This window comes from Anarhichas minor, unplaced genomic scaffold (assembly GCF_050575085.1).
Source record: "Anarhichas minor isolate MPS153535 unplaced genomic scaffold, ASM5057508v1 ptg000027l, whole genome shotgun sequence".
Classification (NCBI taxonomy): domain Eukaryota; kingdom Metazoa; phylum Chordata; class Actinopteri; order Perciformes; family Anarhichadidae; genus Anarhichas; species Anarhichas minor.
Genome location: NW_027466473.1, coordinates 5,619,572 through 5,641,323, shown reverse-complemented (window position 1 = coordinate 5,641,323; position 21,752 = coordinate 5,619,572). Strand labels below are relative to the sequence as shown.

At 43.4% G+C, this 21,752-nt stretch overlaps 2 protein-coding genes across 2 annotated transcripts in view; both read right to left on the bottom strand.

Annotated features, from left to right (window-relative positions):
* cxadr (CXADR Ig-like cell adhesion molecule) overlaps window positions 1–14,128 on the bottom strand; it is a 34,561-nt gene extending 20,433 nt beyond the window's left edge. The window contains exon 1 of the mRNA XM_076102667.1: window positions 13,974–14,128. Within this exon, the coding sequence (XP_075958782.1) occupies window positions 13,974–14,040 (67 nt within the window). The 5' untranslated portion in view covers window positions 14,041–14,128. The remainder of the gene's footprint in view (window positions 1–13,973) is intronic.
* A 1,113-nt stretch (window positions 14,129–15,241) lies between these two features.
* Window positions 15,242–17,959, bottom strand: btg3 (B-cell translocation gene 3). The gene is made up of 5 exons (XM_076102082.1): window positions 17,923–17,959; window positions 16,831–17,026; window positions 16,563–16,700; window positions 15,980–16,169; window positions 15,242–15,791 (listed from the first exon to the last, which is right to left on the bottom strand). The coding sequence occupies exons 2-5, from the start codon at window positions 17,001–17,003 to the stop codon at window positions 15,594–15,596; spliced, it is 699 nt and encodes a 232-aa protein (XP_075958197.1). The 5' UTR covers window positions 17,004–17,026; window positions 17,923–17,959; the 3' UTR covers window positions 15,242–15,593.
* Window positions 17,960–21,752: the final 3,793 nt, after the last annotated feature.

Sequence of the window (21,752 nt, the reverse complement as noted above, 5' to 3'; positions counted from 1 at the left end):
GTAGAAACAGATGTTTGTGGCGCATATAACAGCTGTTTGCGTCTCCCGTCTCTCTCTCACATTGACTGAACAGTCAATGTCCTGTCCGTCTGTGGATCGCTACAATGTCCAAAAAGGAACAAGGACCGAAGGTTCTATTTATTTACAAGCAGCAGGATAAGAAACCGCGTCTTTCTATCGATCAACAGTTTGTGTCAGTTCTACAGGCAACCCGCCAGGTCTTCGAGGCAGACATTAAGTGTAAAGAGCAGCTTCAGCCGACAGCACTAAACCCTGAAACCAGGAACAGTTTAAACAGCTAACCTCCGCTGACCCGTGTGCTACCCAGTTGACCCTCAGAGCCTTGGCAGCGTCCACAGAGGATCGTAAGCCTCTTTCTCCACCCTCTGACCTTAAAGGGCATCCTTGGGAGTAAAGTCTGAAAAGCCAAGTCTCACCGTGGGGAGATAAAGGCGGTCGGCTATTTCAGGCTCACGGCACAACAACAAAAAAGCTTGGCTCTGTGAAAGAGGTGAGCGACGTCACGCTGGGCTTTACTTCTGTTTATCTTCTTTACGGTTTGCTTCATGCAGTTACACTTGCAGCCTCAGTGGCAGTGAAAGCATTGGTTTAGTATTTCAGTCACATTTTTTGTGTTTCAGTCACATGGCTACAAACAAAGAAATGTATGTATGTATGTTTGTGTGTGTGTGTGTGTGTGTGGCAGGGAGAGATTGATCTAAGAATTAAGTTGTGCGAGTCTGAATTTACATCTTTTTCTCATAAACATCCCTGCGAGGGGAAATATTTTCAGTTTAGTGCGTCTTGGAAAAAACAAACAAAAAAACACACACACACACACCAAGCAATCTTGAAAACAAAGTATTATTTCCAACCAGTTGAAAAGAAAACGTCTCACTCATAAGAACAAACAAACATTATCGTGGATGGGCAGTGATGGTGGGAAGAACATTAGCGATTCATTAAAGCAGAATTGCAGCCTGGAAGGGCTCTGGATTGTGGAATGAGCAAATTAAAACAGCGCCGACGCTCTCCCCATCATAAAACAGCCGAGCCAATCCCCTGTGACCACGGTGAAGGACATCAATTATTTCAGGCACAGCAGAGGATAACTTCATAACTTTGCTGCCCAAAAAAAAATAAAAAAACCAGCTCTGAATGCTCGCCCCAGTGGCCCCACTGGAACTATTCAATTTGATGCAATGTGGGTGAGAGCGAGCCGGGCCGCGGTTTATTTAGTGTTGCAGAGGGCTCGGACTGTTGAACCGTACCGGTTGTGCTGTAATGCAGCCTGAAAGCTCCGCTCGCCACACAGAGCTGCCATCAATTCCCGGTGCAGATGACCTAAAGGCTGTTTTGACATAATTGAACATTAAACGATGAGGGGGTGACGAATGACAGGCACTTTACTCGACTGCCTGAGCATTTGACAGCTTTTAGACGGGCCTATGGGGGATGTGGTTAACACCACTGCTGTGAATGTCCACAGCAACCGATCATTACAAAGGGGCAATTTCTCTTAATCAAAGTTCATGTACATTAGACTCCTAATCCCATCATCAGGTTGGTAAAAACTGATGTCTCAATTGAGGGACTACAGGAGGGAAGGAGGAAGAGAAGAAAGACAAATTCACATGTTCCTTAATGGTCGCAGAATCAAAAAAGGCAGTCTTCATCACAGGGACTCAACTCGTGGCCCTGGGACTTGTGCTCCATATCTATAGAATGCATTAGCATTTCACAAGGTGCAGGACAGTGCAGTAAAGCAGAAGCTGCTCGTTTAACCTCTCTGCCACCTTCTTCTAAAGCTCGACACAAACCACTAAAAGCAGCCCTGGCCCACCACACATCCCTTCCCCCATCCATGTGAGAGGAGGCGAGTTTATCTATAGAACCCTGAAGAGTCAGATAAGACCCCCCCAGTGTCTCCGAGACCTGTGGAAACACACACACACACACACATATATATATATACACAAAAGGCCTGTGTCTCTCAGGATTTGTTAAAGCCGAGGGACACCATGAGATGGTGACAATCCTGGGGGCTGGCTGTGTCATAAAGCAGATAGGCAAGACGCCAGGCGAAGCAGCAGGACACAGATAGCCCGCTGATAACGCCCGCACTGGAAACGACCAACAAATGGGCCGCTACAGTCACGTGAGGAGGAAATGAAAACAGAAAAGAGGCAAAGGGATGTGAAGGTGCTGTTTATGAGGCGTTTCAGAGAAACAATGGCGTGCCTCGTTTATAAAAAAAATACCTGTCAGTAGACGTAATTGTGACACAGTGGAGGAGCAGAACATTAACAGCTGGAGTGTTTTCTTCAGTGAGAGTTGCCAGAGGAGTAATTACAAAATCATGTTCTCCTCACTTTTGCAAGGAAAGAAAAAAGAAGAAACAATTCCTTGCGAGCAATTAGGGAACACGTGAAAGTGGTTTGCATGACTTGAGAAATGGTGAAAAACTATAAAATATGAACCCCACACACACACACGCACAGTTGCCATTCATCCTCATTACAGGAGGAGGAGGGGTGGATCAGGCAGAGGTCTTGAATCAATCGTCAGCGGGTGTTTGCTGGAGAAAGCGTGTGCCAAACCAAAAACAGAGGGCTAAGACAGCATGTGTTTGGCAGGTATTTGTTGGCTCACCCGAAACATCATCATCCCCGCTACATCTGCTCTCAACATTACATCCAAATACTATTACACTTTAACCTGACTTTTCACATACACTTGCCAGAATATTCTGCTGGACACAAACAGGTCAGAGGCACACTGCAGTCACGTGTGGTTTAAGGTGATGCAACACATTTCTGACCACTTCCTAGGTGGTTTGGCATTTAGTACAGTAGGGCTGCTCGATTATAGCAAAAATCATAATGACGATTAGGTCAATACTGAAATCACGACTATTTAATGCCATCACTCTTTGTCTTTGGAAAAGGGGTGCACTGGATTTATAACACAAGACTAAACCAGAGCATCATTGCAAAACAGAATGCGGCGCAATAATTGCTTTACGTTGATTATTTAGTTTTCATAATCGTTGGAAGCCAAAATAACGTAACTGAAATCAAAATTCAATAAAAAGGCATTTTCAAAATTATTATTTCATCCAGTTATATCAAACGGGATGCATGTTAAGTTCTGAAATATATTAGAACAGAGGGGTGACCTCCAGAAGGTTTTAAATTCAAACAACTTTCAAAAATGTGTTTTTATGTTTTCGATGCAACACAAAAGAAATAAGGAGTGGGGTACGGCTGCTGAAAGTAATCCTGTTCATTACAGGCATGCGTTCCTGTTCCAAGCTTCCAGCCGTTTACAATAAGTCAAGAAAAACGAAAGCCAAATGTCTCAGTGGGACGTAGTCCTGGGGCGTCTCTCTCCTGACACAGGAGTTTCTCCTCACTGAGGGGGAGGCAGCCATAACGCAGCCTATCCAACCCCCTCCACATCCCCCAAAACAAATAAAGTGTCTGATACAGACCAGGCCCCTGTCGGCGCCCCGGCCCCAGCCTTTGTCCGGGCCCCCGAGGCACAATGCCAACTGTGATCAGGAGGCAGCATCGCCGATCACACACTGGGACACAAGTGCAGCAGAGAGCAGCTCCTCCATTCGGACTGATGATGGACTCTCACAGAGTTCCTCTAACTGTGGCGCAGGACGTGGTGGAGAGTGGATACAGATAGAGAACACACAAAACTCAGATGCGCATTTGCAGTGCAGAAGACAAGCAAAATGTCTGAGTGTACAGAAGCAAACAAAGGTTTCTCACGGCTGTGCTTAATTATGTCAGAGCGGTGAAAACACAAGAAGTCAGCTTAAAGCAATGGAGCGTACCAGAACATTCCCCTTGAAACACAGGGTGAAATTAGGGATTAGCAGTTCTGTCTGGAGCTTCTAACAAGCCTGGTTTTCAACGTCATTAGTGGAAAACTCAGAAACTCCTCAGGAGGCTAAAACAATTTCACATTTCTGGAATTTCCAGAGCTTCAGAGAAATTCCGTGTGCTCAGTCTGAGGTGGGCTGGATGTTTCACTGGCCCATGTTCGCTGAAAGGCCGTGAGAATGAGCAGGGCAGGTTTAGTCAGATTTGCCTTTGTCAGCGATAAGAAACAACTTCCTCATAGCATCTGAAACAAATCACTGACACTCAACACTTAGGCCTCTTGGTTCAGTCAACCGAGGACTAAAACAAAGCCTTTAGGTGGTAAATCTAGTCCCATATACACAAGTAAACACCTACAGAGAGGTAAAGACTCTTATGGCTCACTGCCAAACCACTAAAAGGATTCAGGTGTGAGGCCAGACTGCTGACAGAGGCAAGTATAAAAAGTATCAAGAATTCAAAACACAAATGCCTCCCAATGAATTCCTGGGTTCCTCCCTTGTTCCTTCAGATAGAGCGCACCACGATTTGAAATAACTCGTAACGGATTCACCAACAATCAGCCTTAGTTTGCTGGCTAAAGATGCTGCCAAGTGAGTCAGTTACAGCGGATTGTCCGTTACAGCGGATTGTCTCATGTTGCAGATTAGGATGTCACCCTACCTATGGTAGCTTTACACAGTAACCTATTTTCCATGTGCTGCAGATGCATGTGTGGCTGTCAGCTAGATTGGCTGGGAGGCAGTCAATGAGTCTGGCTTGCTCACGCTGTTTCCTTGAGGCTTTGGTCTAAAATTAGGCCCCCTGCCTGAAGGACATTGCATGATGGTGGCCTTCCAGACATCGGTAGAGGAAAATACACAGTCCTTTATGAGTTCCGTCAAAAGCTAAAAAGGACCAACACAGCCTATGTCAGTGAAAAGGTATCCTGGTGCTGCTGAAAGCCCGAGGACAAAAAATGCTGTATTGACAGAGTACTTTGTAATAACTGCTAAAACGTCAATTCCTTTTCAAATGCATTTGTAACATCCCTCCTCTCTAAACCCTCTCATCCTGTCCAAAGCACTCCCGCCCGGGCAGAATGAGGTCTTTGTGAAAGTGTAACAACACAGACAGTCCCTTCCTGTCCTCTGCGTGAGGGAGACACTACAGCAGGACATCAAGATAAGGCTGCTGTTAGAAGATAACAAGATTCTTTTCTTTCCTCTCTTGTTCTCAGTGAAACAGGCCTGATGTTTCATGGCTGGGGTCTCTTCTTCACTCAGAGGTTCTTGAAGGCAGGTGTAGTAAATGCACCTGAGTGTTGAGCCCTGTAGGAAGCTGCAGGCGACGACTGTCTGTTGTCGTTACAGCTTAACCGGGACTGCTGGCTTTATTCGTGCCTCCAGCTCGCACTCGCAGCCTAGACATGAGGGGAAAGCGCTCGAAACAGCCACTCCAGTCTGCCGTACCGCGGAAAAATGACAAGATGCGATTGGGGAATGTTAAAAATAACTCTGATGCAATGGTTTAGCTTTCCTGCAGAAAAGAGGAAATCCTACAATTTCAGTCCTGACACGGTGCGACGGCATTTATCCTGCATGCTCTTTAACTGTGCATGAGACGAGGCTCGTCAGACTCAAACAGAAGAGCACAGAGTCAGCACCGAAGAAATAAACGCAGTAAGTCCATAAAGGACGCAGAGCTCAGATTCAAAGGGGATTCAAGATTAGATCCTCGTAGGCCAATTAGATCCATCTCAAGCATCTGTGAAAAAATAAATAAATAAACCGAGAGCCGATCGCTGCAAACTGGACACAATCAACACATACGTTAATCCCACACTAAATTGGGCTCCAGGGCATACAATTGCTTCAGTATGAAAAGGGCAGCGGCTGTGCTATTTTGTAATAAACATCAGAGTAAAACTGATGCTAGGGATGCAACGAGTAGCCCGACCACCCAAATTAAAAGCAACTGCTCACACACCATCTTCCCTAATGCATTTCTAATGAAGACGGCAGAAACAAATTAACATGTGCCTTTTGTCTACAGGTTGTATTGCGATATCTGTAAGATGCTGCGATATTCTGTTTTAGTTAAATAAATTGAGTTAAATAAGAGAGCTATCAAGTCATTACCACTGTAATCCTTCCAGTCCTGGTTACCTAGGTAACAGCAACCGTGGTTTAATAGTGCAGCTCGACTACGGTGTAAAGAAAGTAACAGTAAGGCTGAAATCAATGAGATCTAACGACACTGTGATTACATGCTGCACGGCCTCCCTGTGAATCCCTCTCAATCTGAATCCAGGGGAACAACAATGGCGGACTCTGCCATTAACAATAAAAGCTACTATATTGACCTTTTGCAGCCAGCTACTTTTTTGTTGTTGCATATCTTAACGTTCACCTTGTCTACCATACATTGCTGGTCCAACTAAGTAATATAGATTTTATTGATAATATCATTTTGAATAATACTATTATAATAAGTCCATGTCATGGAAAACTAAAGCCTGACGAATATTATGTAATAATAAACACAAATAACTATAATAACAGCTGATCCCAGAGCTGTGCTTAAATTAGCGCCACAACGTAAATAGCGGCCGGCGTGTTGTCAGACGGCTGTAGAAGTAACGCTGTGTGTTATGCTATAAAACTGGTGAGATACGAGTTAAAATATAGGAACAAGGTGATCACAAACACATTGCCATACAGGAAGTAAAGCGATAAAATAACGAAGTCGGACATCTACTTCCTGAAAAGCACAAGGTCAACAGACAGATCATTCCAGAGTGTAAACACAGCGACTAACTATTTCACAAAAGATCTTGACCATCAAAAGTATCAAAAACGGGGTTTGATTTCATGTAAATCTTAAATCTTACAAAAATAAAAAGAATACAATCAAATTTGACTTGTCTCTCGTTCATCTCTTCCCCGTCCTCCTGATCTAAGAACAGGTGAGGGAGGTGTTTGTGTGGAGCCAACAGTCCACTGCAGCTCCATATTGTGCTAAACTCTAAGCCCGCCCACTTTTAAGCGGTGCAATCGGACGCAAAGCTATTTATTTAAATCCCTCTTGCAACTGTACACCGCTAAAATATTCTGTTTCACTGAGAAACAGAAGCTCTAACTTCCATTTCACTGGGACTTCCCGTTCTTTAACATAGCTGCGTTCTATACAAACAGCCTCGTCTTTCAGGACAAACAAGAAAATCTAATTTAACCTTTGCTGTCAAATATTCCACTAATAAATGATATTGTACAACTACTGTACCTGTTATAAACCGACTTCATGCTATCCTAACAACATCTTGTTTAATCTTTTAAATAGCCTGACACCTTAAAAAGACTCAGCAAGGTTGTCTGGCTGTTGAGTGTTTAGTGGACGCAGTAAAGTGCTTTTGCCTGAAACCTGCCGTACAAGCCAACTCCCTGATGGCTTTAATGACATCTAAAAAGGTCTGGACGGGCAGACAAATACTGCTTATAGGGCAGCCGGGATCAGGCTGACGAGCACATAATCTCGGGGAAAGTGACTGAGGCCCAGCATAATGACGACCGTTCACCTTGTGTGGCGCGGCTTGTGCATGACAATAAAAACGACCGATTCCCTGTTGAAACTACTGAATCCTGATAGAGAACACGGAGTACACTGGGCTGACAGAAAGTGTGCTGTGGTGATGTTTAGGAGTGACAGCAGTTCAAGGCTTCTCGTCCAACTTGAGAGACACGTCCCACTGGGTCTTACATGAATATCTGTTCACTTACATCCAGGTCAAGGCTATCCAGCTAATTTTTCCCCCCACACTTTTTTCCTACAGCAGAGGGATTATCGGGGACTTTTCATGTCCAAGCTAAATTCAAACATCTTTTTGACAGGGTCTTTTAAGCTCTTGGGATGTTACAGCACTACCCAACACATTAGTTGCCGATTAATACGAGTTGCAGGTAAGAGATAGTTGATAAATTGTGGTGCGAGTCTGTAGGAAGTCACAAACTCTTTCTATATATCCACAGGTCTAGCTGAAGAGTTGTGTTGCGGCTCTAGATGCTCGATCCTCCCTTTACTCCCATCAGATAGATGTCCTAGAGGGATTAATTGTAGAGCTGTTTACCTAGGAGTGAAAAGAGTTGGGTGCTGTGGGTGCCAGTGTGCCTGGAGATGGGGTGGAGGTTTATTCTACTCCTTCCAATTATCAGCCACTCGGAGAAAGACAGCCAGCCAGCCACGCAGCTCTGTGTGTGCCCATGAATTATACATGGTCTCCATAAAGACACTTAACAGCTGGTTCCTCTGGAACTTACCAGCAACAAAGGCAGCCGGGTTGGCCCTGTGCGCCCGCTAATTAAAAACAGCAGCACTTGTGATTAAGGTTGTGCAGTAATGTGCGTTCTGACCATCACAAAGCCAGCCAGTCACAGAGCTATTTTCAGTTCAATCTCATCTCTCTGGAGGGCGACCGGGCCAGCTGCCGATTTGCTAGCATGGCGGCGAGATGCACTACAGTAATTAAATGTCTGGTGTGGCTTGCTGACCTTGCTGTGGTTCAGGCGCTGAGCCTTTTCTATAGCCAACTGTAGCAGATGCCCCAGCCGTCATACGTATAGATCCAAAGATGGCTCGGGTGTTTAATGAATGTTAATGGCAGAAAGAGACGATGGCGCACAGCCGCTAGGGTCCTGGAAACCTGGTTGTAAAACCGTAGTAAGTAAATGAAAGTCAATCTGAACGTATCAATGTATGAAGTTTTACATTTTCAAGTCACTCCGAGATCGGTGGCGTAAATTCTTCTGTTCTCTTTCCTGCAATGACCCCATCCCCCATGGGGAGCGCTTTCATCTCATCTAATCCCATGCAATGCTCTTTCATGAAACGTGAAAAGTGTTTCCTTGCATTCGCATTTCAAAAGAAGATCTGTGATATTTTGCAATAGAATGCTTTAGCTCGCCCACACAGCGGCTTTCCTTTCTTCACATCTTCGTACACCTGCAAACATCTCCACAGCATCTTATATCCAACGGCGAAATGTTCTCACATGGGAGAAATGGGGAGGTTTGCTTGATCCCATGTAAGGAATGCATAGATGTTATATTTGACCTCCTTACTGATTCCAAATTCTAAGGATTTGAATTGTAGCGTTTGGCTTCAGTTCAGTATCGGCTTGATTGTGGGGCAACAAATGTTACAAGAAATGGGATTTTCTGGGACGAATTCTGTGTCGCTTTGTATCAATACTCTTTAACGCTCCTAACGAGATTCAGCCGGAGTGGTAACATTCCACTACACCGCCTCTTTAATGCAGCCTAATTCTAAAATCTATAATACAAGCAATCACACTCCTGTAAGACTGTTCAGTCTCGGATTTTGTGGACGGCAACAGGCCTTTTTCATAACAAATCCCTTATTTTCTATGGACAGGAGTCTTTAGCATAATTATATAATTTGACATGATGATTAAACATCAGACTAAAACAGAAAAAGACTGATTTGAATATCACCACCACGGGGAACAAAATCGAGTGGGACTTAGTCAAGAAAGAGGCTTCCTCCAGACAATTATTATTTGCCTTTTTCACCACACCCGCAGTCGACAATGTGTAATGTTTTACAATGAGATAGAGGTGCTAAAAATGGCTCCTTCAACAGCTGCTTCACCCCCACTCCTCCTCCTCGTCGTCCTCCTCCTCCTCCTCCTCCCAAAATTCACCCCACCTTCTGCTTATGTCCCTTATTTTCTGAGCCATAATATTTTTCAGAGATTAGACGCACAATTAACTCTAATGTTCTTAGCGGCGAGAGAGGGGGCTTACTGTTGGGGGACAAAATATAATCATCTTCCCACAACCCAGTTCTGTGTAAGACAATGCCTAAGCATTAGCTGATAATAGAGTGACATGCACAACACAATATACAACGCTTATCTCCCACACGACGCGTCCATTGGAAGTCAGAAGTGGCAACAAACGATTTGCCGTCAGAATAAATCGTCAGGTCCGTTTGACATGATAGTGATGTTTCCTTTCCTCCTGTGTGGCCCGACAGCTAAGCCCAGTCCGTCAACATTGCCCCAAAGGATAATCTAACGGAGGTTCGAGCATGTGTAGAGCTGAGCTGACACCTCCCTAGCAGGTAAGCAGGAGCGGACCGCACACCAGCACCTGCAGATGCAGCACCCCGGGGACCTGCCTGCCACACCGCGTTTCCTCGCACTGACGCGGCGAGCTCAGACGCTGTGAGCACATTATGCAAAAAGCACCAGAATACACAGTCACAAGGCGAAGAACCAGAAGTAGAGTAATGCTTCGTAGATCTGGATGCTGGCTCAGGAATGTGTTCTAATGCCATGCATCAGGGTAAATAAGACATTCCCTCCGTTTAAGAAGCTAAATAAATAGTAATGTTAAATCCAGAGACATCCACCACTTGAAAACACTTCCATTACCATGAAAGAATGGACGCCAAACATTTATCTTATCACAGTTCTAAGCCTTGTGTAAAGTACAGCACCCTGCTTCATTTTGAAAGATGAATGAATTGCAGCGGAACTTTTTCCAAATAATCATACAGCATTTAAACCTCCCTCACTGCCTGGTGTGCCTCTGGTGACCCGGGTGTTGTCAGTAAGCCAATACTGTGGCCAGAGTGTTAGAGAAGTTACAAGACATACAAACATGAAATATCTGTCGATGTAACATTGACTTTTTGACCACGGGGTTCACGTGTAATCTTGCCAATATATCTTCCCACAAGAATGCGCTGGCAGCTGCCATGAAGGCGGTTTTAGTCTCTACCTGTGAAAAAGAGAATGAGCTCTGAATACAGAGTGGCTGCACAGCCATTAACAGGAAGGACTCGCACCACTATTAATCATTTTAGCTCATTCTCTAGCAGGCAGCAATTTGTTCTTTCAGAAAACCAGATTAGGAATGGAGGAGAGTAGAAGAAGAGGTTGGGTAATGTGGCGAGGTAGAGGTGGGATCAGCGTTTCACACTGCCATATAGGTGAATAGGAGTTGGCACAGGGCTAGTGCAGCACTGGCATGCTAAAATATTAACGTCCGGGGCTGTGAATATTCATGCGCGGCCGTCCCCATCATCAGATCATGGAGGACAAAGCAGTGTCCCCGGAGTGTAATCCGATTCTACATGTTCCTGCTTCCTTTTTCCAAGGACAGGGGGCTTTCGGCCAGAGAGGGCGGCTTTCTTGCTCGGAGGCGAAGCTGCAACACGTTTGAGCCGACAGGAGGTGAGCAGCGGACCGCTGGGTCATGACAAGTGAATGTGACCTCAAGTCATTACTGTCTGCGTGGGGCCAATGACAACGGCTGAGGCTGTGGTGGACACGCCGCCACCCATCTTTCTGGTTGGAAGTATTTCTTCACGAGCCCAAAACACCTTAGAAATACACACACAGCTGTAATAGTTGTTCTCCTTAAAAGGATTATCGCTGTTGTGTCAAGATATTTAAAACATCGTCAATGGTTTGTGGAAAAATAACAGGGATTTTATTTCTGCTGTTAAAGAGGACCTAATACATATACATGCAAGCGAGGGGAGTTTTGGAAAGCAACCGGAGCGCACACACACAGACAGACACACACACACACACACACGTACACTCCCTGGATTTCCGTGTCTGTTTTCAAATAGGTAACCAAGCAACCAGTTCCTGGCCAGGGCCTTTGGTAGAGGGCTTATCAGGTAACTGCGCTCTGCGCCTGCTCGCAGGCTCACTCGGTTTCTGTTTATCCTGGTCAGTGGCTTCCCTCTTGACTCAGACAGCCAGGTAGTGGAGGGGGGCCACAGGGTAAGTCCTGCATCAGTGAAGCAGGGGAAATGACTGTTCTGGTCCTACGCAAGGACTCAAACATATACAGACTAAATCAAGAGGTGTCCGTCAAGAAAGGGGAACAACTTTGGAAATATGTTGAAAATGCCGTAAGCAGAGCTACCGTCATGTGCACGGAGCAGGGTTTTTTCATGCTGATGTGATTTTTCAGAGTAAAAGCCATCACCACAGCAGTTGGTCTCTGATAACATTATCATATGAAAAAAAAAAAAACATCACCACAAAGAATGTAAAAAGTGGGCCCCACGAAAGAAGCACTTCACAACTAAACTGTGTACAATCATTCACAGAAAGTCTTCTCCTTTCCTTGCATCCTATTGTTTAGTTAACTTGACTTGTAATGTGAAGGCTTTATGAGTACTGTCTGCGCTTTTACAGATTGACCACAACTTCCAAGGATTTCAGGATCTCCCTTTTAAAACTTATTTTGTCAACATTGCATAGTCCATGCGGTGCCTCGAGGACAAACACAGCAAGGAAAATGGAGCAGGAAGGCTATTTGTTATTGTGCCATTTAAGAGAGGTTAGCATATTATTGTGTATTACGAAGCCCATGCTAAAAGAATGCTACGAGTCTAGCGGATACTGTTCTTGTCTGCTGAAGTGGAACAGCGCCCAAATGACGAGGCCATAATGCCATTAAGATGGTAATGAGCCCAAACCAGTGTACAAAGCAATGTGAATCACGAGACAAAAGAAGGCTAAACAACACACTATACACTACACACACACACAACTTATACTGCATTCAATGCCCCAGCTTTTACATGGAGAGTTTCTCACTAATCAGCAGACTGGAATGTCATTGCCCTGACCGTGGCTCTCCATCAAAATCCCAAACATATTTTTAATAACTGCAGTGGCATGTCACTGACGGAAGCCACCACACAATCCTGTAGCAAAAGTTTCACACTATTGTTTGGAGTGGGAGGAGCTATGTGCCAGTTTCAGTGTAAATTCCAGGGGAAGCCCCACCCATGAAATGAAGTCATGATACAATTAACAGAGCAAACGTAGTAAATTTAAACTCATCTGCCTTTACAATGAATAACTATAGTTTTGATGAGTAAATAACCCATGCTAGTAATGTTTCTACATTTAACGCCCCAATGACACACTAACAGAGCAAACCACCAGGTTTTAAAAATGTAGATAAATACTTGAATATTTGACCTGCCTTGTCCTGATCCACATTACAAATTATGATCCGTCAACTGCATTATGACTGACTGATGCTTCCCAAAATATACATCACATGGCTCTATAACAGGTGTCACAGCCCCCCACTGGCATCTACCCACCTACACTATCAACAAACAACCAAAGAGCCTCTTAGATGAGGGTCACTAGGACTAAACTCTCAACAATGGCGGGTCTTGCCATTGAAAGGTTTAAATAAGTAAAGGACACCAACATAAACAAAGCTGTCCATCAGGAGTAAACATGTGGTTAAGTTACATGTGATAGCCTGGGATGGGATGGGGGGGGGGGGGGGGTCAGCACTGGTGGCAGATGGCGGACGAAAAGGCCGCACTTTGAAGTCCTGTAGCCACAGGTTTTTAAGAGCGGATCAAGCCATCGTGTTAACCATCAGACGATGAAACCAAAAGACAGCGCACGGAAACATCCATAAAAAAAAAAAGCATCCACCATCAATATTCTGTGAGAACTTCAAAGACACCGCCGTATATTTAAATAACTGTTGGTTCAGTAGAACTAGTGACCCATCTAGGATGGTTTAACTGGTAAACCGCTGCTACTTTAATGGGGTTACCGAGATAACATGTGTAACGTAATGAAATAAATAGAATATCGTTAGCGAACTTCAATTATCTGGTGACGTTTACAAATGACCGAAAGTAGATGTACGTTAGTTAAACTGTTTATATTGTATATTGGTTGTAGCCGGACGCCTGCTCTGGTGTGCTAGCGAACTAAACTGATCTGGGGTCGGAGTTACTCGGAGCAAATTCCTTTAAGTGTTTTCAGATGCGGTTAGTTTAACCACTGCGCCGGTTAAATATTAACTGGAGTAAACATGAATTAACTAACACTACCAACCCGAACGTTTTTCAGCATGTTCAACTTATCAAACCGTGCGAGTGTCCGTGTGAACGCGGATAACGTGAGAGCAACGCTACATGGCTGACCGGAGATTGTACTCGCTGTCGTTTTGGTGGAGAAAAAAACCGTATAATCAAAGTAGCTCACCGTCAGTCGGGTGTCATAAAACTTACCTGCAAAGAGGCTCAACAGTACGCAGCAGAACCGGCCAGTACAAAGCTCCATTCCTCTTCCAGACATTCCACGACTTCTTCAGCGAAACTTGCTCGGAGAACTTGTGCTGAGTTCGAGTGAAAAAGCGGCAGTCCGGGCTCGACCGAAGCATCCAAACTCCACTCCTCCTTCTCCTCCTCCTCCTCCTCCTCTCTGCAGGTGCACAGCGGAGCGAGCGCGCCGCAGGCTGTCACGTGACACACGGTGGTCCCAAAGTAGATCCAGTGCTGCCCCCTGCCGGAAAGAACAGGGAGCTGTCCCACTTTCTGTTAATGGTGGAGAGGAGCCCGTGTTTACCTGCGTTTCTATAACTTTCTGGATGTCCTTCCTCACCACCAGCCCTCAAAGAGGTTTCTCAAGCTGTTCTTACTCCATTTCTTTCACAAATGGCCACGACCTGATCCTCTTGAGTCGTTATTATAGTGGCAAATACTGAAGCATCTACCCATGGCTTATTTTATGTTCCATTTCTAAGAGCATGAGAAGAGATGGTGCTATATTTCAAAAAGGTTACATTTTAATTTTTGTGTTGTAAAACATGCGTTTAATCCATTTGTATTCATATTTATATGCATGTACTTTTAATTAAATCACAAATCAATAACAAACCTATATGTTGAACTACATGTCCAAAAGTGTTGAACATACATATCCAGCTCTCACATTATTCAGTCCTGCTTGTGGCAGATTAATATTACATTTAAATGATTCATAGTTATCATTTGCTGCCCAGCAAAGGAGCTGCGAGTATTATAGTGTGTTAATGAGTAAATTTAAGGATTAAAAGTAATCACAGAAATACTCACTTACCCCTTGTGATATCTAACCACAAATATAGTTTTGGTTTCATTCAACAAGATCTCTGCCACCACACAGTGCAGCAGATGAGAATGGAATTTAATCTGTGCTGCTGCTCAAAGCATGTTAAGATTATGTTTGAACACTGATTTGGGTGAACCGACCCTTTGAGCTTAACATTACCACTTAATGTATGCAAGCGTCCTGCTGAGCAGAACACATAACCGTAATGTCCCGTTCGATTCCAGCCAGGGACCTTATTTGCATGTTAAACATGTTTCTCTCCTCTACACTGTCAGCTAGACAATAAAGGCACATGCTAAAAGACCAACAGTAAAAAAAAACAGCAGTTTTACACTTTAACCACAACACTTGGAGGATCCTTTTGTAAACACCAAAATAATACAATATACAACATAATACACCATGATGCTTAGAAAATGTGTTTAATAAAACTCCCTTAATTTAAGTCTATACATTTGACAATTCCGCACTGCAATTATGAATAAATAAAACATTTGACCACAAAAGGACAAAGTATGTGACATACATGAACATCTCCCATTGTAAAAATACAGTACATCAACATGAGTATTCCAATATCTAATTAAATACAAGTGATTCATTTAAAGTATAACAAATGGTCTAAAGTGCAAAAGGACTTTTTTGTCAAAAAACTATTATGTAATCGATATAAATTCATGTTTTAAAAAAAGAACATTGTTCAGCCATTTTAAAGTTCTCTTCAGCTTTAATGTCTAGTGTGAACAACACTACGGTTCCTATCTGTAACTATTTTGGGTTGTGTCCCAGATCCGAGCAGGCCTTTCTCTATAGCCAGGAGGAAACCACAGGCCAGGCCTGAACGTGGGGGGGGCTCTGCCGCGAGGCATGAAGCTGTAGTGCGGCCGTGGAGGGATGTGAGCGTTCCCCGGTACCATCTTGTTAGGATGCCACATAGGAGCAGCGGGATTCACCGCCTTAAAAAAAAAAAAAAAAGGAAAACAAATAAATAAAAATATGTCATCCAACTGCTCAAAAACACAATATTGCAACCAACTTTGCGGTTCACCAAATCCTGGTTATTATGGAGAAACTTTCCATCATTTTCCAGACCTGCATGGGATATTTAGTCATGGGAATAATTCTAAAATGTATTACGCAATACCTGGTAAGCACGGCGGCCGTTGAAGACAGTGAGAGGGGAAGCGTGCGTGCTTTCCTCATCCGAGGAAGAACCTGAGTGGTAGTCTGACGTCACTCTCTCCAAAGCACTGGTCACCTTTGCAACATCTGTGTCAACCTCATCATCGCTAGAGAAGCTGGCAACTGAGAAGCAGGGATTGTCCTCTCCGTACCTGATTATTAACAGTGATACAGGGAGGGAAAACATCAATAGTTATAGGAGGATAAACAGACTTCGAAGGGACTCTGTTTAAAACTTGGCAATTCTTGAAAAGTTGGGTTGGGAGACAAATTAAATTAGATAAAAGGATTATTTTTTTTGTCACATATTACAGCCGCAATTAGTGCGGTGTTATTCTGTTCATGTTCTAAGCTAAATGTGCATTAATGGGTGCAGCAGTAAAACAAAAAAACAGAATTATTCTAACAATATACAGGTTGCTTTTTCTACTACAACACTTTTAAAAATATTTACACCACTAAAAAAGGTGTGAATGCTAAAACCAGTTGTTTTAGTTGAACTACAAACTTATTCTTTCATCTCAGCTCTTCACTCCAAGTCTCACCTGCAGCTGACCTCACCAGGGTCCACCCACAAAGTGAATTCACAGGACAGTCTCAGGTCACAGAACTGAACCCCGCTCTCTCGGCAGGCCCGAAGGAGCTCTGGATCCTGCCTGTGGAGCCTGTTCATTCGGATGCACCTGCAGAGCACACAACACCGGTTACAGTTTGTAAAAAAAGAGCCACATGTAGTCTGTACACACCAATGGGAAGACATTCATTAAAGAAAGCTGTGTTGTAATGGAATGGTGGAATAGTGGTTAGCAGCACCTGTACGCCTGTCCTTTGCTGGGGTTTTCAGGGTACCAGTGTCCCTTGAACTTCTCCTGCAGTGCAACAGCCAGCCTCTCTACAAACAGATCGATCTTGTGCGACTCCAACTTCCCCCCCTTTTTCACAAGCCTCTTCAGGAAGAACACCGCAGCTGCGATTTCTCTCCTCATGTTTCATTACGCTCCTACAGCCTCTGTAAGGAAATCAACATCAGTCAGATGGGCAGCAGTGACCTGAGTGACATCAAAAATGAAGAGCATGTCTATGGGAAAATGTTGATTGAGTGTACAACTACACAAATTGCCTCTACAGGTCAGAATCTTAAAAGCTATTTAACTTCCAGATGGAACATTTTCCTTCTCTCGTTTTGGACTAACCTTCTTCGTGTCTGTGATGATGGTAGCTCTGCTGTTTCACACTTTTAATAACTTAAGATTTTTGAAGTGGTTTGCCTATCCGCTAACGTTACACCCAAACCATTCAAAAACAAACTGTAGCCAAGTGTATAAGAAACAACCAAAGATGCTTTTGTCATCTTGGCAACTATCAAGTGCCCATGTGCGCGAGGCAACGGCTGCTGTTTTGGAGATTGTTTTTCTTTAAAATGAAGAATGGATAACGCAAAATAAACTAAATGTAAAGACAATTTCGCTTTGTTTTTGATCTGCTCCATTTACCCCAGTGAACGTTAACGGTCTGGCCATTATGGACGCCCCAGAAAGGCGGGCTGTCACGCACTAGTTCCGGTTATCCACGCGCCACCACACTCAATAACAGTACTGTACTCCGCGTGCTAACTAGTTAGGCTAACAGTAGGAACATGGCGTTATCTAAACTGGGTTTAAAACCGAGCTCATGGTGAATACAGTGAGTAAGAAAATATAAGGCACTAGCATGAGCTTCATATCGTACGTTGATACACTAGCTAAGTTAACCGCCTCATGTTGCTAACAAACACAGCATCACTTTAAATATCGTGGCAAAAGTTCGAAATTGTCATAATAAATTGTGATACATTTACATACCAATCACATAAAGAGACACTTATCTAATCTGGTGAGACACGAGGCTACTTGCATCCTGACTTACCTTTCCAACAGCTCTCCTCCAGCGCGTGGGTAAAAAAAAAGAAAGATGAATGGGGAGGAGAAGTTGGCCAGCAGAAGAACTCCGGAGGTTCGGTTATCAACTCCGCCCTTTTCTACACAAATCCCGCCTCCCGACCATTCTCATTGGTCTTAAACAAACCGACATGGCGCATCTATTGGTCGAGCACATGCTCGTTATGGAGTGACACACACTCACCACTGTTATGACTCACAGCGTCTGGCATGTGTTTTTGTTTGTTGCAATCCAATGGCAGCATCCAGTGATGTCATTTTTATCATAAAAAGTGATGTTTGAAAAAGCAAACCCAAGTTTACATTTTAACAAAAGGCACTAACCGGAAAAGTAGTTACAATGTGTTATTTAGTTGTTAACCTAATTATTTGCCAAAGTAACGTCATCAGTCAACCGTGAGTCTTTATAGGAGACCGATTAACGAACTGGGAAATTGAAGCAAGCAAGACATGTATCACGATAAATAAGTGGAATATGAATACCAATATTGGACTGAAAATTGTTCATCTACACAGCATCATTCACATGTAGTCGTAGTAACCTATAGTCCTTCTCATTGCCATTCTGTTTGTTCCAGGTTTACTTCCTGTCAGCAACTGCATAAACAAACATTGCAACAGGAAATACTGTTTTATGTTTATCATCGTTTGAAATAATTAAAGAGAAAAATCACCACAGTCAAGAGTCAAGACGACAAATAAGATAAATGAAGTAAAGAAATTAAGTCAGTAAACAAGAATAAAATATCCATTTAGAATGTTTACGTTGTCAAGTTTGTAAATCATGCAACACAAACTGTAGCTAATAATGATTTGTTGCAGCACTTATTATCTGCCCAGACAATTCACCAGGGTTTTTGTTGCAGCTGTTTACATTCCTCCTGAGACAAAAAAAGGCACTACAAGAATTGAATGAGATCAACAGTAACATCATACATCAGCAAATCAGCCTGGATGAATGGAGAGCTGAGAGCCCTATCCAAAGAGAAAAAAGCTGCCTTACGGTCAGGTGACAAGGAAGCATACAGCATCGCCAGAGCAAGACTGAAAGCTGGCATTAAGGAGGCAAAGTGGAGACATCAGGAGAGACCGAAAAGAGAGATCCTAACTCCAACAGCATCTTTTATGCTCACCTCGATATATACCTCAATAAAGAGCCAGTTGTTAAGTCTGCCCCACTTCCAGAGGACCAGCCACTGTCAATATCCACAACAACCCCGTTGAGAGTGAACACGAGTAAAGCTGCTGGGCCTGATAACGTCCCGGTCGTGCACTAAGAACATGTCCCAACCAGCTAACTGATGTCATCGCTGACATCTTTAACCTATCACGGTCACAGTGATCCCACCTGTTTCAAGACAGCCACCATCGTTCCTGTACCCAAAAAGTCTGCTGTGTTCACTTAAAAAAACAACACCTATATCACAGTAGTCTAGTTTGTGGTTTTCATCTTCTCCATGAAACTGCAAATTAGGACTATGCAACTGGTTATTGAACTTCCTCACAAACAGATCCCAGTTAGTTCGGATTGGCGGTCACACCTCATCAGTTCTAGTGTTGATCATTGGAGCCCCACAGGGCTTTGTGCTCAGCCCCCCTTGTTCACTTTGTAGACCCACGACTGCAATCCCCGGCATGGAGAGGACTCTGTTGTAAAGTTTGTGGACGACACCTCCTCCATCGGGCGGATTACAAACAATGGTGAGACTTCTTATCAGGAGGAAATCAACAAACTTGCAAAGTAGTACTCAGGGAACAACCTGCTGCTCAACATTAGCAAAACTAAAGAGCTGATTGATGCTTTTAGAAAAAAGGAGGTGAAGACACACACCCATGTCTACATAAATGGAGCCGAGGTGGAGCAAGTGATCGGTTTTAAGTTCCTGGGAATCAGAGATCAGAAACAACCTGACATGTTCATCACACAACTCCACCCTGGTGAAAAAAAGCTCAGAAACATTGGTATTTCTTCAGGAAACTTGAGAAAGCAAAATTCCTGTGCCAGTTTTTTGTTAACTTTTACAGAGGAGCAATTGAAAGCATCCTGACTGGAAACACTACAAAATGGCACCGGGTGTGCACGGCCCAGGCAGGATGCTTAAAACCACTGTGGTGGAAAAATCCTATTCCCGCTTTGTGTGAGTCTTTTAATGCTGAAATAAAGAATACCGAAAACCAGAGGTTGTCTTTTGAGTTTGATTAGGGTTAGGGTTAGGGTTGATGTATTCTCTGCACAGAGAAGGTTCAATCATCACAACAGAATGCGTACAGTCTCAATGAGGAAGATGCAAGTGTAAAGTAAACACGCTTTCTTTATACAGAAGGAGCAAAGGTGGGGGCCGATGTTACAGACATTCTGGTCTCAGACTGCTAGAACCAACAATGAAAACCAAACGGTCAGCAACCAAATCAAGCGGCCAGACGGCCTTGGCGCTGGAACATTCTCATACAACATACAATTGTCTTTGCGCGCAGGCAAGGATGAATTCTTCTTTTGCAACAATAAGAAAGATAAATCTGGGCATGTACGCTAACACAGGGAAGTTCAACCGAGTTCAGAGCAAAAGTACAAGCACTTAAGCATTTACACAATATACTAAGTAGAAATATATACTAAGTAACTAGAAATATATACTAAGTAGAAATGTAGCATTACACCACCCAGAACATCATTGGTACCCATCCGCCAAGCATCAGTATTGGTGAGGTGAGGTGCCTGCACAGAGCACTTCCACTTCCCTCATCTCTAAGTCAATCATTTTTTGAATGGGTTTTTGGTGAGATGCCTGAAATAGAGTCTGTTTCACGATTTTCACTAAAATTTCACTAAAATAATAAAATAAAAATACATCAGTATATACCCCAGTTAGTGGTGTAGTTCATTCACAGCCTACCGTTAGCTTTTTGCTTCTTGTGATTGCATTTACGCTTCTAAAATGGTAAAAGGGGTGAAGATTGTCTTGCTGGACAAAACGTGTAAGTATCAAAAACATTTGTATATTTTTTGCAGTAATTCAAAAGCCAATGGAAAAATCCCATTGGCTTTTTGTCGTGGGAACCAGGGCGACGCTAACCTCCGAGTTGGCCTCAAATAACCTAAAATAGGTTCCCAGGTTGTAAGATTCCTAAACTCATCCTCCGTACTCTATCATAAATTATTTTTTTATTTACAGTATCCTCTGTCATATAGCTGACTGGAATAACAACTTAGAGAACATTACAATGTTTTGGTTTCACCATTCCATGAAATGTCCCTGGTTTTGATGCCATGTTGTCAACATTGATGTTTCTCAAAGTCATATGCTTCAGGCTATTTGATCCTAGAGAAGATTAACCACACAGCACTGAGTGCGTGTTTCCCGGAAATAACACTCATTACAATAAGCAGGCTCATTTATAAACATCCTTTGTCCACAAGAGGGCGCCAAACCTCCACACAATGCACACTGAACCGTCTACAGCAGTCCGTTTCAAAATCCAAGAAGTCCACAACTGGGTCATAATCAGGTGAAAATATGCTGGAGTCAGCACTTATTCGGTGTCTGCACTCATGTTTTGCGTTGTCTCTGTTGCCAATGGAATCAGTGTTCATCAGAATCAGAAACAGCTTTTATTGCCGAGCAGGTGTGAACATACAAGTCATTTGTCTTGGTGATTTGGTGCATAACAACAACCGCAGAGCAAAAGTCAAGAGACACATCATAATATAGAACAATTTACAATAGAAAATATGAAAAAATATATTAAAACGTCTTTCTTTTAAGTGGAAGATCTGTACAGCTCTGTGCAGGAATGTGC